This window comes from Coffea arabica, chromosome 2e (assembly GCF_036785885.1).
Source record: "Coffea arabica cultivar ET-39 chromosome 2e, Coffea Arabica ET-39 HiFi, whole genome shotgun sequence".
NCBI lineage: Eukaryota > Viridiplantae > Streptophyta > Magnoliopsida > Gentianales > Rubiaceae > Coffea > Coffea arabica.
Window position 1 is genome coordinate 40,494,085 of NC_092313.1, and position 17,912 is coordinate 40,511,996.

Below are 17,912 nucleotides of genomic sequence, written 5' to 3' on the forward strand. Positions count from 1 at the left end.
TGGTGTTATGGTCCTGCTTTCGTGAAAGGTATAAGTGCTCTTTTGAGTATAAGCTATGAACTGTGCATGTTATAAGAGTAAGGATCATTATCATGGGACTTGAGGAAGCTAGGTATGTATGTCGGGTAGGAATCTTTAATATGGATGATTTACTCTTGGGACCGGCCGGCTCGAGTTGTGAATTATCTTATTTGGAATTCTCGTGCCCGACTACTAACTCAATGAGAGCCTAGGTTAGAAAGGACTTAGGCGAACTAGAAAGGCGATTCTATGGAACTTCATATGGTCTGTTCGGGTGTGGTTAAGCGTGATCAACCTTGATTAAGATATAAATGGTGTTGTTCTCGTGGATGTTGGATAGAGCCCTGGGGAGGAAAGAAAGTTTTTCGTGAGTTCTTTTGTACTCGTGACCTAGTCTGTCTATAGTACTTTTGGAGGACCCTTTTGTTTTATGGGATGACTTTGTATGTACCTGACTGACTGTTCTGTATAATTGTTGATCCTGTTATGTGTTCTCTGTATATGTGTTATGTGTTTACATGTTCTACGAGGGAGTTGTTTAGTTAATTGTTCTTGTTTACTGGTTCCTGTTTAGTGCTACGAAAAGGAGGGTTAGGTGCCCTTTAACAGTATATTTATTTTGTGATCTAGATCGACTTAGATTTAATGGAAGGCACACGTAGTGGCCGGGGACGTGGGCGCGGGAATAGGCAACCTACGCCTGAAAGGGGCACTGAGGAAACCTCCTCTGGACCTAACCCTGAACCGAGAGTTGACCCCAACGTGCAGATAGCTGCCGCTATGCAGCAAATGACCAACCTGCTGGCACAAGTGGTGCAGCAACAAGGCCAAACCCCAAACCCTAATCCTGGAAATTCGGGCAATCATGTCGAAAGCGACGATAGGGCACTTGAGAGGTTCCAGAAGTTCGTACCACCGAAATTTATTGGGGAACCCGATCCGGATGTCGCCGAAAGGTGGCTCGAGAAAATGGTAGACATTTTCGCTGCCCTGCACTACACCGAAGAACGGCAGGTGACTTTCGCCGTTTTCCAGTTGGAAGGGGCGGCCCGTTCCTGGTGGAACGTCATACAACAAAACTGGGAACGGGAACAGACGCCCAGGACTTGGGTGAATTTTATGCGGGAGTTCAACGCGAAATTCTTCCCCCCTCTAGTCCAGGAGCGGAAGGAAGATGAGTTTATCCGACTTCGCCAAGGGGCCCAGTCTGTCGCGGAATACGAGAGCCAGTTCACCCGCCTATCCAAATTTGCCCCTGAACTGATCATGACCGAGCAGCGGCGAATAAGGCTTTTTATCCAGGGTTTGAACGTAGAAATTCAGAAGGACCTCGCGGTGGCCCAGATTAATGCTTTTAACGAGGCCGTAGAGAAGACGCAACGAGTAGAAAATGCTAGGCTACAGGTGAAAAACTTTCAAGCCAAGAAAAGGGGCTTTCCTGGGAGTAGCTCTGAGCAAGAAGGTACAAGTACGCCCCTAAGATGGGAAAGGGAAACGGAGGAGTACGACAACCAAGGGTGTCGCGTGATGTCCCTCAGGGAGGACCGGTCTCTGTTACTCGTGGTCCCTGTGGATATTGCGGAGGGCCAAATCATACGGAGGCAAATTGTTGGAAGAAAGAGGGAAAATGTCTGCGCTGCGGAAGTGCCGATCATCGGATTGCTGACTGCCCAATTCGATTGCGAAAAGGAAAAGGGACCCTACAACCAACTAAGACTAACCCTGGACAGTCGGAAAAGGAAGGGACTGAATCCAAGGCACCGGCTCAGGTGTATTCTTTAGAACACCATCAGGATCCTGACTCGTCTGAGGACGTAGAAGGTATGGTCCGTTGGGTACCATAGATTTTGATAGATTCCGTTGATAAGAAAATTTCGAGGGCGAAATTTCTTTAAGGGGGAGAGAGTGTGAGAACCCGTAACTTTTCCATTTTCTAGCTTTTATTATCTTTCTAGGTTTTCTTATCTTCAATGGCTTGTTTTCTGCACTTTCTGTATCCGGAAATTTTTCTAGATAATTTTTATGAGTAAATATAGTTTTTAGATGATTTTTCTAGTATCAAATAGTTTTTGAGAAATTAAGAGCGTATACCGGACGTGGGACCCACTAGTGCGAAAAGTTCGAAAAAATTCGGCCAATTAGGTTAAGTTTCGGATACTGGATTTAATTTACCGGGTGTTAAGAGATAATTAGAGGAAGCTATTTGGATTGATGTGAGAGGGAACAAAGTGATAGACTTGCATTAAATAAGTGACAAGTGTCACCATTTGATTGGAGGAACTTGTAAGACCACTATTCATTTTCTTACCATTGACCAAATAAATCAAAAATTCACCAAACATTCCTCATTTTTGTCTTCCTCTTGGCCGAACCACTTCCTACAAGAAAAGAAAGAAAAGCTTCCAAGTTTCTTGCTCCAATCTTGCCCAATCTCACAAACTAACCGTTTCATCTTGAATTCCTTCCATAAAACCTCTTCAATTAGTGTTAGTGAGTTGATTTGTGGAGTTATTTGGAAAGCTAAGAGGACCTATTGCTCTCTCTCTCTTGTTTCTAAGGTGAGTTGTGAAGAACCACCCTCCTCCCTTAATTGATGCTTAAATCATGATTAGTGGTAGTATGAGATGCAATATTATGGATTATTTCTTGATTTGTGGTTGAAGTGATGAAGTTTTATTATTTTTGGGAATTTTTCTGTTTTAATATAAGCATGGTTGTGTGGCTATCTATGATGATTGGAAATGGTATATAATGATTCTAGAAGGTGGAAAAAGTGGATAATTGCAATCAATTTCTGTTTTGGAAGAAATTTCAGAAAATTAGGTTTTGTGAAGGAACATTTTGCCCAAATTTTTAGCTCCTATTTAGAGGCCGAATTGGCCTTGTATTAAAACATGAAAGTTGTAGGGAATGACATTTTAGAGGTGCCTACAAAATTTCAGGTCAATCGGAGTAGCGTAGAGTGAGAAAAATCAAAATTACTATTGTTATTCTGGTTTTACCCGAATATAAGAATTGCACCTATAATTGGTTGTTTTGGCTGGAATTGCTTCCGAATTGGTTGTTGAGTCCTTCTGATGAAATTTATCCCTGTTTCTTAGCTTTCAGCTGGTTTTGGAATTTCTGAATTTGGACTTGGAGAGCCTGAGTTATGATGTTTCCGCTAGAATGCGTTCTGTGAATCTGTTTTTGTGATTCTGGTATGGTATCTTGCATTTTTGACCTGGTTACACTCGAAACTGGGTTGAGTGACCTTCTGTAATGTTGTAGCCCTATTTCTTAGCTTCGAAACGGTGGGTCTTGCACCTTCATCCGATAATTGTAGTGCCTTTGGCACCAATACCGTAAAATGAGGACAAAAACTATTTTTTTTCAGGGCTAAAGCTAAATCATTTCCGGATTTTTCTGGTTTTCTCTATTGTTTGTGTATGCTTAGGGAACCCTGTTTTGGTAGTATGTAGAATTGGTTTATGACTTGTAATCGAGTCTTATTGTGTTTATTTGAATAGTTTAGGGCTTGACTTTCATATCCGGTCATTTCCTAACTAAATTTTGTACTTGAATGCCTTTAAGCCTAGTGAACGGCTTTTGGGAATGAGATTAGTTTTGTACGAGATGTTGGGACTGATTTGAGGAAATAATGAAGCCATGATGGCTGGAAATTAGGTAAACACAAGGGATATGCTGCCGAAATTTTACTTGAAAGCTAGTTGGATTTACTTGTGATTTGAGCGAAGGACTTTTGGGTTGTTTGAGCCTAGGTCTTCATTTTACCTTTTCGGTTCCAAAAAATTCATGTTTTGCACCCTTGCTTTAATCATTATTTGGCGAGGCATACGACCAGTAGTCGAGCCTCACATGTGCATTCTGTATACTCGATTTTGAAAGTGGAACCTTCAATTATTTTCTTTAGATTATCTTAGGGTTTCTTGGTGATTAAAGCTCTCTTTTGGGAGGTATCTGTACTGACCCCGGTGAGTGTTCCACCACCTGCTACCCGTTATGTGAAATATCTGAATATCTGAATACTTGATTTATGACTGTTGGAGCCAAATACTGTTTTGATAAAAGGGAGGCGAGGGTGTACTTTATCACACTCGTTCTCTGGTCTGTTCATATGCCAATTTTGAACGCGTATCTGAATCTGCTATCTGTATCTGTATCTGTATCTGTATCTGTTATCTGTATCTGGATCTATATCTGTTCTGACGTCGTTTGGAAGCTTGTGTCCAATGACCTTTCTGTGACCTCTGAGCTCAACACCTGTGGCCAGTTACTCGAGTCGGGCCGGCAAGGGCCTGGTCGATTAGATAACGAACCACGGTAGTCTGTTTTGGGATCTTTGGGTATTGAGACCCTTGATTCCGGGTATACTCGAGTATTACCTTTTCTGATCTGATTGGATTTCGGGCCCGGTGGGGTATGTGAGGTGGAAGGAATCGAAGAAAGTGGAGTCTACGGTATTGGTTACTCCTTTAGCGTTGACGGAGTGTCAACTATTATTTCGATCAAGCTTCGATGATGCTAATGGGAATTTGGCTCCTGAGAGCCACCTGTATCCTTCTGATTTGAATCATTGGTTCATTTACTTTACATTTGGCATGTGTACCTGATTTGTTAAATGTGAAATGCCATGATTTTACTGCTATATGTCTGGTACCTCATTGAGCGCAAGCTCACCCCTTTCTGTTCCTTTTTGTTTTCCTTACAGGAAAATAAATACTTTTGGACTGGATGTGACAATTGGCTGCGAAATTGAGCTAGTTGATCATATCTTTTGTATAGCTCATGTATTGAAACCCTAAATGTACTTTTGGGACCGTTTTCCTTTTGATTTGGCAAACCAGACATGTATCCACTTTTGAATACTTTTGTATGCCACTTTGGCTTGTAAACGCTAAGTTTCAAGATGTGAATGTTTGCTTGATATTTGGTTGGGTTCTGACGGGTCGGTTACTATTCATAGCCGACTTCGGTTTCCTTTTTTTTTATTTTAACATTTTGATTTGTTTACCCGCGTTGGTAAGCTCCGGAATGTATTAGCTCGTTCTATACCGAACCGTTAGTCCTGGCGAGAGTTGGGCAGGCAGTTCGCTAACCCCTTTGATTCGCCTTAGGGGAAGGTGGGGCTGTCACATATATATATTATATTAATTATATATTATAATATATACATATATTATAATATATTATAATTATAATATTAGTACATTATATAAATATATATTATAATTATTTAGTTAAATATAATTATATTCATATAATATATATTATAAATTTATTAATATTATATAATAATATATTTATAATATATATGTATATTTATAAATGCATATTATATGTGTATATATAGATTCGTTTGCATGTTTAACATGGTAATTTTGACTTTATTTATTTTTATTGCTTTGATTTTAAAGTATTTCATAAATAGCGGTACATTTTCTCATTTGTTCATGTTTTGAGTGACATATAGGAGACATTGTATCTATCTTACCTCACCACCTCAAAAGAGAGGTATTCCTATAATTCCTTAAATTCCCCAAATACATACTCCTATGTGCTCCTACTTGCTTATATGCTTTACATGATTCTTGTGTCATTTATTTTGTTTACATTAGTCTTTGTTTATTTATTTTTATGATTTTTAACTTAGTTTAAGCTTTCTTTTATTTTTAGGATACTTGAATACCCAAAAGATAAGTTATATTTTCTTGCATTTAAGAAAGTTTTAGTTAGGTTTATTTTTCCCTTCAAATATATAGATAAGTTAGATAAGCTTATGCTCTTATCTTTCTGCCATTTTAGATTGTAGTTAGGTCCCCCAATATAATAGATAGATTTTGCTTGTCTTATGTGGTTTATGTGCTTATGTGCTTATGTTTCTTGACTTTTGCATTTAGATATCATGCTTATGTGATCTTATGAGTTTACATATTTTAATTCATACTTTATTTCTTTATAATTATACAAATGAATTTATGACATCACCACACTAGTCTAATACTAGTTGTAACTTTTTCCCCATTTCTTTACCAATCTAATAATATTGAGGACTTGTAGAAGTGGATTACTCCAACGTTAGACTAGTATGCCCGTTAGCGTGTTAGATTCATGTATCGCATGCCATGCATTTCATTTTCATGTATATTTTTTCTATTTTTAGAATCTTTTCTCCTTTGCATTTCCCCCCTATTTTATGTCCTATCCCATATGTGTTTCAATCATTTCACTTAGATTTGCATTTCATATAGGAATTTAGAAATTAGGCAGTTCTTTTGCTTGTTTAGGCCAGAAGAATTAGCCTTTGTGTATGAAAATGAGCGATTATGGTTAGTACTTCATTAATTTTGTATGAAAAAGGAGATGGTGTTATAAGTCTAAGTCCTTCATACCGGTTATGTTATATTCCTTTTCTTTGGTCACTTATACCTACATATAGATATTATAATGTTTATCTTTTTGAGTCTCATTTTGCATTGCTCAAAACCCTTTCAAAGGATTAACTTGGACTTTTCACAATTCATGCATTGACACCAATTAAATCTTGAAAGGATAATTCATCCTTCTCGATACTCTTAGATTTAGATTTGCAGTCATTTAGGTGACATTCAAATGTGATAAGTTCAAGGGTTATCTTAGAAAAATTAGAATAAATCTCACAACTAACTTTGGCTAACTATGAAAGGGTGCCTAGGGTTCGAACAATCGCATTTTAGTCTTCCTTTACCACAACTGACTCCCAAACCTTTTTCTTTTATTTTCAAAGACTAGGAATTCTTTAAAAAGGGTTTTTCCTTCTTTTACCTTCTCAAATTATTTTTCATGGTGATTTTGTATACCTAAAATCAGTACCAACTGACAGCTCCTTTTTTTACCTTTGAAAAACATTTTTTTTAAACTAGTTTTTTGGCCAAATTTTTACACTTTTTGAAGTTCTATTTTAGGCCTTTTTCCTTTTTTCAAAACCATTTCTCTTTCAACAAATGATTTCAAAATTTCTTCTATTCAATCGAAAAAGGGGTGCAACAATATTTATGTTAATATTACCTAAAAGATTGGTTGGAATAAATGTTATTCCATTTTTGAATTTGATAGTATGTTTTATTTTTTTTATATTTGATAAGTTGTTTTCATCTTATTGTTACCAATTTGAAAGGTTTCAAATATTATTTCCTTATTAACAATAGTCATTTGTAAGTATGGTACTGTGTTAGTGTGTTAAGTTTAGTTAATGTTTTTAGAAATGTTACTCATTGATAAATGCCTACATGTTAAGTACGTAATTTCAAATTGTGCTGATATCTTGGATGTTGTTAATCTGTTGGAAATGTAATTTGCTCATAACCACATACAACATGGTAAGTATGTAATCCAAAAATTGAAAGTTGTTTATCTAATTAAAATAAATAAAAATATAAGAAAAAGGGATAGGGAGATGGGACTTGGGAGCTCTCTAAAGGGGTCAGTACTAAAAATCCCTTTGGAATACACACGCGCACATGCACATACATAGACTCTAGCAGCGGTTTCATTAGATTTATTCTTATATTTTGTAAAACAAATTAAATAAGTAAAATAAAGTTAGATTACCAAAAAGCAAATAAGGACTTCTATACATATAATTTTAAGATTTCACCCACTGAAAGCAATTGAAAATCATGACATGTTTAAATATGGGAATTCCTAAAATCAAAGAAGTAGACCATCATTTTAGTTTTTTTACTTGAATGGGACTGTACATAATTTGTTGAAAGATTTTGTAAATTTGAAAATCAATTTTTCAAATTAATAAATTGATTGAAAGTTGATTGATAAAAAGATTTAGTAGCGCATAATTGATATGAATGTATACACAGAAATTAATAAATTAATAAAAAGTTGCTATAAATAAGGAAGTGAGAAGGGAATAGAGTTAATTGTTTAAAAAAACTGGAACAGAATTAAAAAATAAAAAAAGCAAACATTAAGAAATCCACATAGCAAAAAGATAGATAGTCCATTTGGCAAAATGTTAGATTAGTCAATTTGTGACAGCCCCACCTTCCCCTAAGGCGAACCAAAGGGGTTAGCGGACTGCCTGCCCAGCTCTCACCAGGACTACGGCACAGTTTACGTCGATCTATAACGTTCCGGAACATACCATAGCACGCAAACAAGTCAAAAGAGTCAAAATAAAAAAAACGAAAATTTGCGCCGAAGATGAATAGTGCAGGCCACGTCAGAATCCGGCCAGAATCTGGCCGGATTTCCGGCCGGATTCTCGGCCGGATACAAGGCAGAGAGCAATCCGAAATTTTTTTCAAACCCTTCACAATCCGGCCGACAATCCGGCCAGTTTCTGGCCGGATTCCTGGCCGGATTCAGTCCAGTGCCTTTTCGTTCAAAATTTTTCTTTTGCCGTTTGAAAGCCGAATCGTTCCGAAGTTCATCCAAACATCAATTTAACATATACACATTGAAATCCAACATTGTCAAGCCAAAATGGCATACCAAAATAGCTATTTAGTTCATACATAAACAAGTAGCCATTTACACACCAAACATTGGTGAATCAAAACACTTAGGGTTTTCACCCTCAAGGAGCTAAGCAAAATACATATACATGAGCTCAACTTGTCATAACCGTTTCCAATTCCTGTAAGGAAAACAAATAACACGGAATGAGCTAAAGCCCAGTGGTACACTACTACATAAGCAACCAAAGTCACATAAGGATGAACTTTTATTTAAAGTGCACAAATAAGCAGTAAAGCAAAACGGTAAAAGGATACGGTCGGCTCTCAAGAGCCCAATTCCACGCTTGCCATCTTGATCCAATCTCATTGACCCTCCGTCAATGTTAAGAGTACCAAACCGTAGACCTCACTATACTTCCATTCCTTCCACCCAACATACCCCAACCGGGCCCGCACTCCAATTCAGTAGTTTTTGGTAATACTCGAGTTTACCGGAACCAAGGGTCTCATTACCACAAGGTTCCCCAGTACAGTCCCCGTGGCAATTCAATCTTCACGACCAAGCCCTCGCCGGCTCGATCCAATTGACTACCAAACGGGGTTGAGCTCAGTAATACAGTAAGGTCGTTGGACATCGTCCAAACAACACCAAATCAGTTTCCATAAAATGGAATTCACCAACCAATATATCAAGTTCAGTAATGCAGTAAAACGGTAGCCAATCAGTGACAATATCAAAAGAGGTGAGGGCGGTCAAGTACACCCTCACCTTAATCAATTTCAATATCCAAGTAAGCCTTCAAGGCATCACTACACATAGCACAAAGCCACATTATAACAAGTAAGTGAGTAGTATACTCACCAAGCAAGAAAGTGGTGTTTCATACACCGTGGTCACCAAGACGTCATGAGCTACCGTCACGTCCTAACACATGTAACACATTCAATGAGACTCGATTCCGAGCCATATAGCAATGCCAATCATAACCCTAATAGGGTTTTACAACCATATACAAGCATGATAGCAAACCAGAAATTAAGAAAGGCTTTAATGTAAGCCTTGATAAGAAAACCGGTTTTGACGTCATAATGCGGTAATGGCACAACTCTCACTACAATTATCGGTTAGGGGTGTAAAACCCACCATTTCGAAGCTATGAAACAGGGCTACAACAATGTAGAAGGCCACTCCGTCCAGATCCTAGCACAACTAGGTCAAATACGCCAAATACTAAACCAGCATTACCAAAACAGGTTTGCAAAACACACAAAACTGTAATGAACACAACTCAGGCTATACATGTCCAAATGCCGAAATTCCAAAGGCATAAGTTAGCTAAGATATCCAGCTACATTTCATCAGAAGACACCAACTTCAAAATCCAAACCAAATCCAGTCAAAACAGGCAATTACTATCGCAGTTCGGACATTCTGTTCACCAAAAACAGCAACAGTAAAAACGGCATAACTCTCTCTATACTACTCCAAATTCCCTGAAATTTTGTAGGCATATCAAACTCATCAATACCTACAACTTTCATGTTTTAAGCAAAGTCCAATTCGGCCTCTATCTATGACCTAAAATTTCGGACAGTTTAGGGGTTCATGAACCCTAACTTCTCACATTTCATTCCAAATCCAAAATTGATTGCATTTCACAACAATTCACACCTACTAGAGCCAAAGCCCCTTATTACCAACCATCATACTAGTCCACAACATAAAAATCATATGAAACCAGAAAATTCCTCATAAAATGGAAAACTTCACCAAATCAAGCCAAACCAAGAAATAAATCATATATTCCAACACTCAAGCCACTTCTAAGCATAATATAACCATCATTAGGTGTAGTAGAGGTTCAAGCATCACTTACCAAGTATCAAGAGATGTAGAGAGGTGTTGGCCACCTTAGAGCTTCAAACAAACTTCACTAATACACTTACTATCACTAGAAGGAAAGATTGTATGGAGTAAAAACTAAGTTAAACACTTGATTTGGTGGATTGGACAAGTTGGAAGCTTGAAATGTTGAAGAACTTTCTTCCTCCTTGCAAGAGAGAGGTTCGGCCACAATGAGAAGAAAAATGGTGAATTTTGTGAAATTTTTGGAGATATTAACTAATTTTGGTCAAAAGTAAAAAATGTGAATAGTGTTTCTTAAAGTCCAACCAATGAGAAGATGACACTTGTCACCTCATTAAATGCATTCTTATCATTCTTTTCTCTCTCACATCAATCACTTCACACACACTACTTATCTCTTAACACCCGATAAAATTTTCACAGTATCCGAAACTTAACCTTATTGGCCGAATTTTCCCGAACTTATCGCACTCGTGGGTCCCACGTCCAATATATATTCTTAATTTTTTAAAAATTCACCAATACTAGAAAAATCATCTTAAAACTATAATTGCTCATAAAATCCACCAAGAAAATATTCCTAGGCCAGAAAATGCAGAAAACATGAAATTTAAGGGAAAAAAACCCTAGAAAAAAAAAATTAGGGTAAATCTGGGTTCTCACACAATTCAGCAACTTTCCAAAATAAAAATTGAATATTGTTTTATTATATATACTATGCACAAGTTCTTTTTATCTCAAGATTTTGTTTTTAGACGAGCATGAATAAAGAACTAAAATAACAAAATTATTAAATTTTGAAACACTAAACATAAGACAAACACTGAAATTAAATAATATAAAAATACATCAATGGTGATAAAGTATCATGTGGGAAAAGTAAATATATTAGAGAATATTATCAATATTTGATTAATTGTTTAGAAAATGTAAAGAAAAGAAATTAATAAGAAAAATTCTTTAAAGGAAAAAGAGCAAAAAGATGTCCACATAAGTAACATGTGATCATGACTCTAAAAAATAGGTAAATGATCTTAAGTTTTCTAATTAGAAAGAAATAGAAAATATCTTTCCTTTTTTGTATGTTGGAGAATGGGTGGAAATTAATTACAATTTTATAAATTTATAATTCATTAATTATAAGAAAAAATACATATAGTTCTTTCAATTTTACAAATTAGAGAATGAACATCCTAGATAGATTATATAAAATAAAAAATATGCAATTAATACAAAATCTTTAGATGTAATGAAAAAATAATAGAACGTAAATGCACTTAGAATTTGATGCTTTGATGAATAAATTTTTTCTAGAAGAAGAACCTAATAGATAGATGATAGTTTTAATACACTAAAGCAATAGAAATTGGAAAAGAAAAATTAATTCGGGAGGCAGTTATTTTATTTATTTTTAAAAAATCTATAAAAAAAACCATCAACTTTTTTCTAATTCGTGCTATACATCAAAATGAATTTTGGTCTATAATAAGTTGATAAGAAATTGGATCGCAATGGAGAAAACATATAATAAATAGTGAGAAAATCTCAGAAAAAGTATAACTATTTATACAACTCAAATGGATTAGTATAAGTCATATGCTAAAAATATGGAATACAGGATGATAAAAAAAATGAAATTGTCAACGTTTTTAGAAGTATTAACAAATAATCAAGCCAAATAATAGAAATAGAAAACATGATATGAGAAAATTAAGAAAATGAAAGCTATATATTGATTGATAAAAAAATAAAATAAAAAAGCAAAATCAACAATCTTAAAAAACAAGAAGTGAACAGTGTTTGAAACTATGGATCCATGGATATAAAAAATCAATGAAAATGTGTATAAAGTAGGAAATCCATATGTAGATTTAAATTTGTTAGAAAAAAAGGAAGGAATGAAGTATAGAAAAAAAATAAAAATTGTCTACATTTTGGTGATAGTTAATTCTAGAACACATAATCAAACCAAATAATAAAACTACAAAATGTGATTGTAGAGAATTAAACAATAAGAAAAACTATAAGTTTATTGATAAAAAAGATTTAGTAAGACATAATTAATAAAAACATATATAAGGCAAAAATTAATAAAATTGATTAAAAGTTGTTATAAATAGGAAGTGAAAGGGAAGAGAATTAATTGTAATGAAAAATAAAAAGAATAAAAAAGTAAGAGATCAATATGTTGATTGAAATTTGTTATAAATACGAAGGTAATGAATTATAGGAAAAAATAAAAAATTTTCAAAATTAAGTAATAGTAACTTCTAATATAAAGAAACTTCTATTATATAATCAAGCCAAATAATAAATTATAAAACATGATTAGACAGATAAAAAATTATTAGTCGATTGATAAAAAGATTTGATAAAGCATAAGAAAAACAAACGTACATGAGGTGGAAACTAATAAATTGATTAAAAGATACTATAAATAAGGGAGTGAAAAAGGGGAGGGACTAATTGTTACTGGAAAAATTAGAAAAAAACACCGAAAAGCATCAAGATTAAGTAGGGAAGAAGATCAGCAAATTGAAGGAAGGACGTTTCAGAAGAGGGGGGATGAGAGATGAATTAGGTGGTACAGAGAGAGCGACGTGAGCGAGAAGTCTCAGTTCGAACCCTTCCGCCTGCTTACACTTTGGGAAAAAAGAAAGAAAGAAAAGGAGTAAGGGCCTTTCAAAACTGGACTCCGCACTCTACGTCGAAGGCGGAAGTACTCTAACAGATAGGAAACGACACAAGTACACACAACCAACCGAGTGCGCGAAACATTCAGTGTCCATCTCCGAGCGCCGTCGTTTCATAGGGGGATAATGGAAGACGGACAAACGCGAAAATGGAAGCGATACGGAAGAGACACGACTTACTCACCTATAAACAATCTGGATGACGGCTGTCTGATGCATATCTTCAGCTTTCTTTCCCCTAAACCTGGTATATGTACCCACAATTTCAATAAATCATGTTTCTTTGCTGGATAGGAAGCCCTATTCTTATCTGATTAGCTGAATTTGTAGCTTTACTCAATTTAGCTAATATGTTGAAACCCATGTCTAAATTTTGATTCTATTTCACTTTATTCTGCAGTATATTTGCTTAATTGTTTGATTTCTACTCTTTTTTTAACGCATTAAGTTATAAAGTTTCAATTTTTAATTGAGAAATCCTTAATTGTGATTTTTAAGCTGAATTCAAGCCTTTTCCTACTGTGCTGTAGGGTTTTTTGAGTTCACTGAAGTCAAAGCTTTTACCTTTACCATAAAGGAGTTAGTTTATTTTTTGGATTTTTGTGACCATAGTTGAACCTTTTGCTGATTATCTTTTTGATAAGTTGTTTTGTATAAATCCGAATCCTGTTATTCAGATTTTAGCAAAGAGTCGACATTAAGCATTTGCACTTGATATGTTTAGTTTGGTTCATCGCTTCCGCGTTCTCCCTTAAACATGTTATTTTAAATTTTGATTGTTGCCAAACAATGCATGCAATTAAAGGGTTGTATGCATTTCTAGAATACGACGTTAGGTGGTATGCAATATACATGAATGTTATTAAAGGTGTAGCTAAAAATTATATACCAGAAAGCATTCATTTAGTTATCATTCCGCGCTGAAGCATTGGATGACTAGTCGAATAAGTGTTTTTTGTAATCACCGTGAAAGTGTTGTTGATTTAAGTCGTTGAGCGGAATGAAGCAGCCATAAAGTCACAGTTTTAAGAAAATTAAGCACAGAAAGGAAAAGGCTATTATTTTCTTATAAAAGATTAACATGGTGCCAGATAATTAGCTTGCACACATGTATGATCCATTATTATATGATCTTTGTCACAAATTGCTGTTGAGCTTGCAGATCGGTATAACACCGCCCTCGTTTGCCACAGATGGCACTTCCTTGCTTGTCATCCACGGCTTTGGCTTCGCGTAGATCGTTCTGTCAAAAATTTATCTAAGCCAGGTGTCTTCCCCAGCATTGAAACAGCTGTTGCTGCAGCAAGGTTAGTAAAAACTACATTTACCTATGCTTGTTTCCTGGGTTATGTGCTAAGATTAGTATTCACTCAGACTTGAGCCTCAATAATGTTCAGGCCTGGGGATACTATTCTGATTGCATCAGGCGGAAGTCATCTAGCATCCAACATCCAGATCAAAAAACCACTTTGCCTGGTAAGTTCAGCTGGTTTCTTGTAACATAATTTTCTTCATAAGTTTGAAAACCATGGTATAACAAAATTTTAATTCCTCTCTGTACTTATTTAGCTTGATGCGTGCATTTTAGTGTGGAGGTAGCAAATTTGTTCAAAAGTTGGAAATGTGTGTTTTAGTGTACTCGATGCCCTTTTCTATTCAGTAGACCATGCAGTTGGAGCCTTCTACTCATGTACAAGCCATTAGAATTGAAGGCTCTCATTGATTTGGTTACATTTGGTCGTCTTTGGTTTTTTTATTAGAACGGGTAGATATTCATCAGGTGAGTTGCTTTGCTTACAAGGTACTTTTGTACTCATCAGTTGTATAACTAAAAACAGGAGTAATAATGAAGGCTCCACTGTTCAGAGGTTGCCAATTACATGATTGATCTTTCTGATAGTTATTGGACAGTGTTAATTTTTTCTTTCTTATTTCCCTCTGCAAGCATCTTGAACCTTTCTTTCTTTTCGATGTCCATTTATTGATTGATCCTAAGAATATTAATGTGCCTAATGTTGAGAACATGGTTGTGTCCCCATACATACTCAAGGGATTTGTGGTGTTTCATCATGGTGAGAATGGATTGGAGAAAGAGTTCTAGTTTAGCTTCATGAAATCTGTGAGGTGTAGATAATTTTAGCGGACATTGTACATTGTTAAAAAATGGTGAAGATGATTGTTTTTTGGATCAGAAATATTCTTTTGAAACTGCGTATGGATCTTGAGATGGTAAAATCATGAAATGGCAAAAATCAGAATTTACTGAAACAAAGCTATGTTGCTAAAATTGCGGGCAGTTTGCGTGTTTCTCTTTGTCACTTATTGTATGAAAAAATTTATGTTGGTAAGGAAAATGAAAAACTTTGGGATTTGAAGAAAAAAGATAGAAAAGTAAACATTAGGATGCCATTTTCTACTTAACTTTCTTGTACAGATTGGAGCAGGGGAGCTTCCTGATGATACAACACTTGTCTGCTCACGAGGCTTTGACAGGTTCGCAAACTTCAAGTGTTTTGTTTGTTTTTTCCCTCTGTGTATTTGTTCCCGCTTAAAAGTCATGGTGAGACTCTGGAAACTGATCATAAAAGAGCATGGTACCAAAATTCAGCAGGTGATGTATCGAAGACTAACTCTTGGTTGAAGAGTAAACAAACGATTTTGTGTTAGTAAAGAAAAATAAAGTTGAGGTGAACTGTGAAATGCAGAATCAATTGCAAAAATAAATGAGAAGATTACCTTACTCTTTTTTGTTTTTGGCCCGGTAATATCTTTTCATGTTATATACGATCATGAAATAGTTATGGATTTTGCGTCTTATATGAGAGCTTTGATGCGTTTTAGAGAGAGCTTTTCTTGCATTTCTTTTGTACAGATAGTCAGTAGGAAATTTCATTGATAATATCTAGTATATGCAATGTCTTGTTTTAACTGAATGCTTGCAGTGTACATAATCCTTTAGAACCAATGCTGATAAAATTGTTGCTCTGCTATTTCATAGAACAAGATTAAATTCTTTTTGGGTCTTTGATATAAATTGATTTACCTTCCACAAGGTCATTTCCAATTATGTGGAGTATCCCCGATCTTTCTTCTTCGGTTTAAAATATATTGTTCTGAACTTTGTTGTCTGATTACAGAAAGCGGCTTCGTACTCTTTCAATTATTTAACAAATAATGGCAACCTTGGCTCCATTTTTCTTGAAACAGTTAATTATAGTAGTATTTTGAAATCGGTATCTTTTTTATTCTGATTTATTCTATGCAATTACCTCTAAAATGTTTTTGGAGTTAAAATCTTTCGTGGGTCTAAATAACATGTTATTGAGTGGCTTCACGGGTTCGTGAATTCTTTTGCCTAGAATAGAGGCATTTTCAGAAGGGTTTAGTTGGTGGTGTGGATTGGTATAGTCTGTAGTAGTGAACTAGCGATGAGCTCTAGGAAAGATGTTTGTCAGATAGCTTTATCCACTTTTGTTGTGCAATTGATTTGTGGATAGAAAAGTATGTAGCTGTTTGTTTAGCTGTTTATAATGAAATATAGCTGTCCATCTAACTTTTTAACTTTGGTCTTGAAACTGCTTCACTGTTGACCAAAAATTCTCCGTATATGCTGTTTATATTCTGTTTATGTTCTTGTGCAGTGCACTGGAGTTTTCATCCACCTGTAAACTGGCTAATTTGACAGTCCGGGCAGAGCTTGGTTGCTGCCTGCTTCATAGGAGTGGAAGGCTAATAATCGATAGCTGTATTCTTCAGTGTGAGTCAAATCCATTGGACCATCTCTCATATGCAATAGTGAGCACAGCCAGTGCCACTGAGTACGAGGTAGTGCCATCTGCTGTAAAGAGCTGCAGTGACAGTGTGTCTGTTTCCCGAACTAGAATTGAGGGAGGTGCTAAGGCTGTTTTAGCCAGTGGGGCTCTTTCATTGCAGCAAGTTCGTGTAATTTATGCACGGGCTTCTGTCTTTTTCTGGTTTGACATGGAGCATCAACAACAATAATCACTAACCATGTTGTAATTGGAGGAGTTAGATCGTGTATTTAGTCTGAAGTTGATGCTACTGGAGGCCGATTATGTTGTTCATCATTTAATTTTAATTCTCGTGGGAATTTATTATTCCATGCATCATTGGTGCTATTACTATTGCTTGATTGCTGTTGCATTTAAGACGTACAATTCATTTTCTTACTGTAATATATATTATTTTGCTCTTCAAAGAAAATTTATGAAAGGATCCAGCATAATAATGCAATTGAACAGCTTCATATTGATTTTTTGTTGAGAATATCACAGTGGTACATCGGGTTTGTTTGGATTGAGCATTATTTTTTCAATTTTATTTGCTTACATTAACATTACAATTTTTAATACATCTTTTTATCTCACATATATCATATTACAAAAAGTGCTACAGTAAAAATATCCTAAATAACTTACAATCCAAACAAACCGATCGACTATTTTCTCCTTGGGTTTCTCTAGTAATCAAAAAGGTGCAAAAACCTTTTTTGTGCAATGAATTAGCAATTTGAGGTATGCGGATTAAAATTCAGTTAATCATGCGGATTTGGATGTACAACAAACTGCCACCAATTCCGATCGAAGCATAACCGAAAATAAAGCAAGCCTTTTTGGACCATACAAATCAGGTATGGTCTTGGCCCTCGCACAAGTCGTTGGCTGGTAAGAAAACATAGATTGCCACCAAAAAACTATACATCCTTCTATCCTAGCCATACATGCTTAAATGTAAGGTGTGATACAATTTAGATTTTCTTATTCACATAGCGTCCTTGCTTAACAAGAGTGTTAACTCACTTTAGCATGCATCTGAATTGACCTATTTTTGCTCTGAATCCATTCCTCATAACAT

General features: G+C 35.5%; 1 protein-coding gene across 1 annotated transcript; it reads left to right on the forward strand.

The window, feature by feature from the left end:
- Nucleotides 1-12,860: 12,860 nt before the first annotated feature.
- Nucleotides 12,861-17,164, forward strand: LOC113732522 (F-box protein SKIP5-like). The gene is made up of 5 exons (XM_027258347.2): nucleotides 12,861-13,284; nucleotides 14,200-14,344; nucleotides 14,435-14,513; nucleotides 15,472-15,530; nucleotides 16,679-17,164. The coding sequence occupies exons 1-5, from the start codon at nucleotides 13,164-13,166 to the stop codon at nucleotides 17,037-17,039; spliced, it is 765 nt and encodes a 254-aa protein (XP_027114148.1). The 5' UTR covers nucleotides 12,861-13,163; the 3' UTR covers nucleotides 17,040-17,164.
- The last annotated feature ends 748 nt before the right edge of the window (nucleotides 17,165-17,912 follow it).

Excerpts from the sequence above, each read along its gene's own strand:
- LOC113732522 (XM_027258347.2), top strand. The coding sequence starts at position 13,164 with ATGGAAGACGGACAAACGCGAAAATGGAAGCGATACGGAAGAGACACG. Across the intron at positions 14,514-15,471 it reads TCAAAAAACCACTTTGCCTG|ATTGGAGCAGGGGAGCTTCC; the intron begins GTAAGTTCAGCT and ends TTTCTTGTACAG. Across the intron at positions 15,531-16,678 it reads TGCTCACGAGGCTTTGACAG|TGCACTGGAGTTTTCATCCA; the intron begins GTTCGCAAACTT and ends GTTCTTGTGCAG.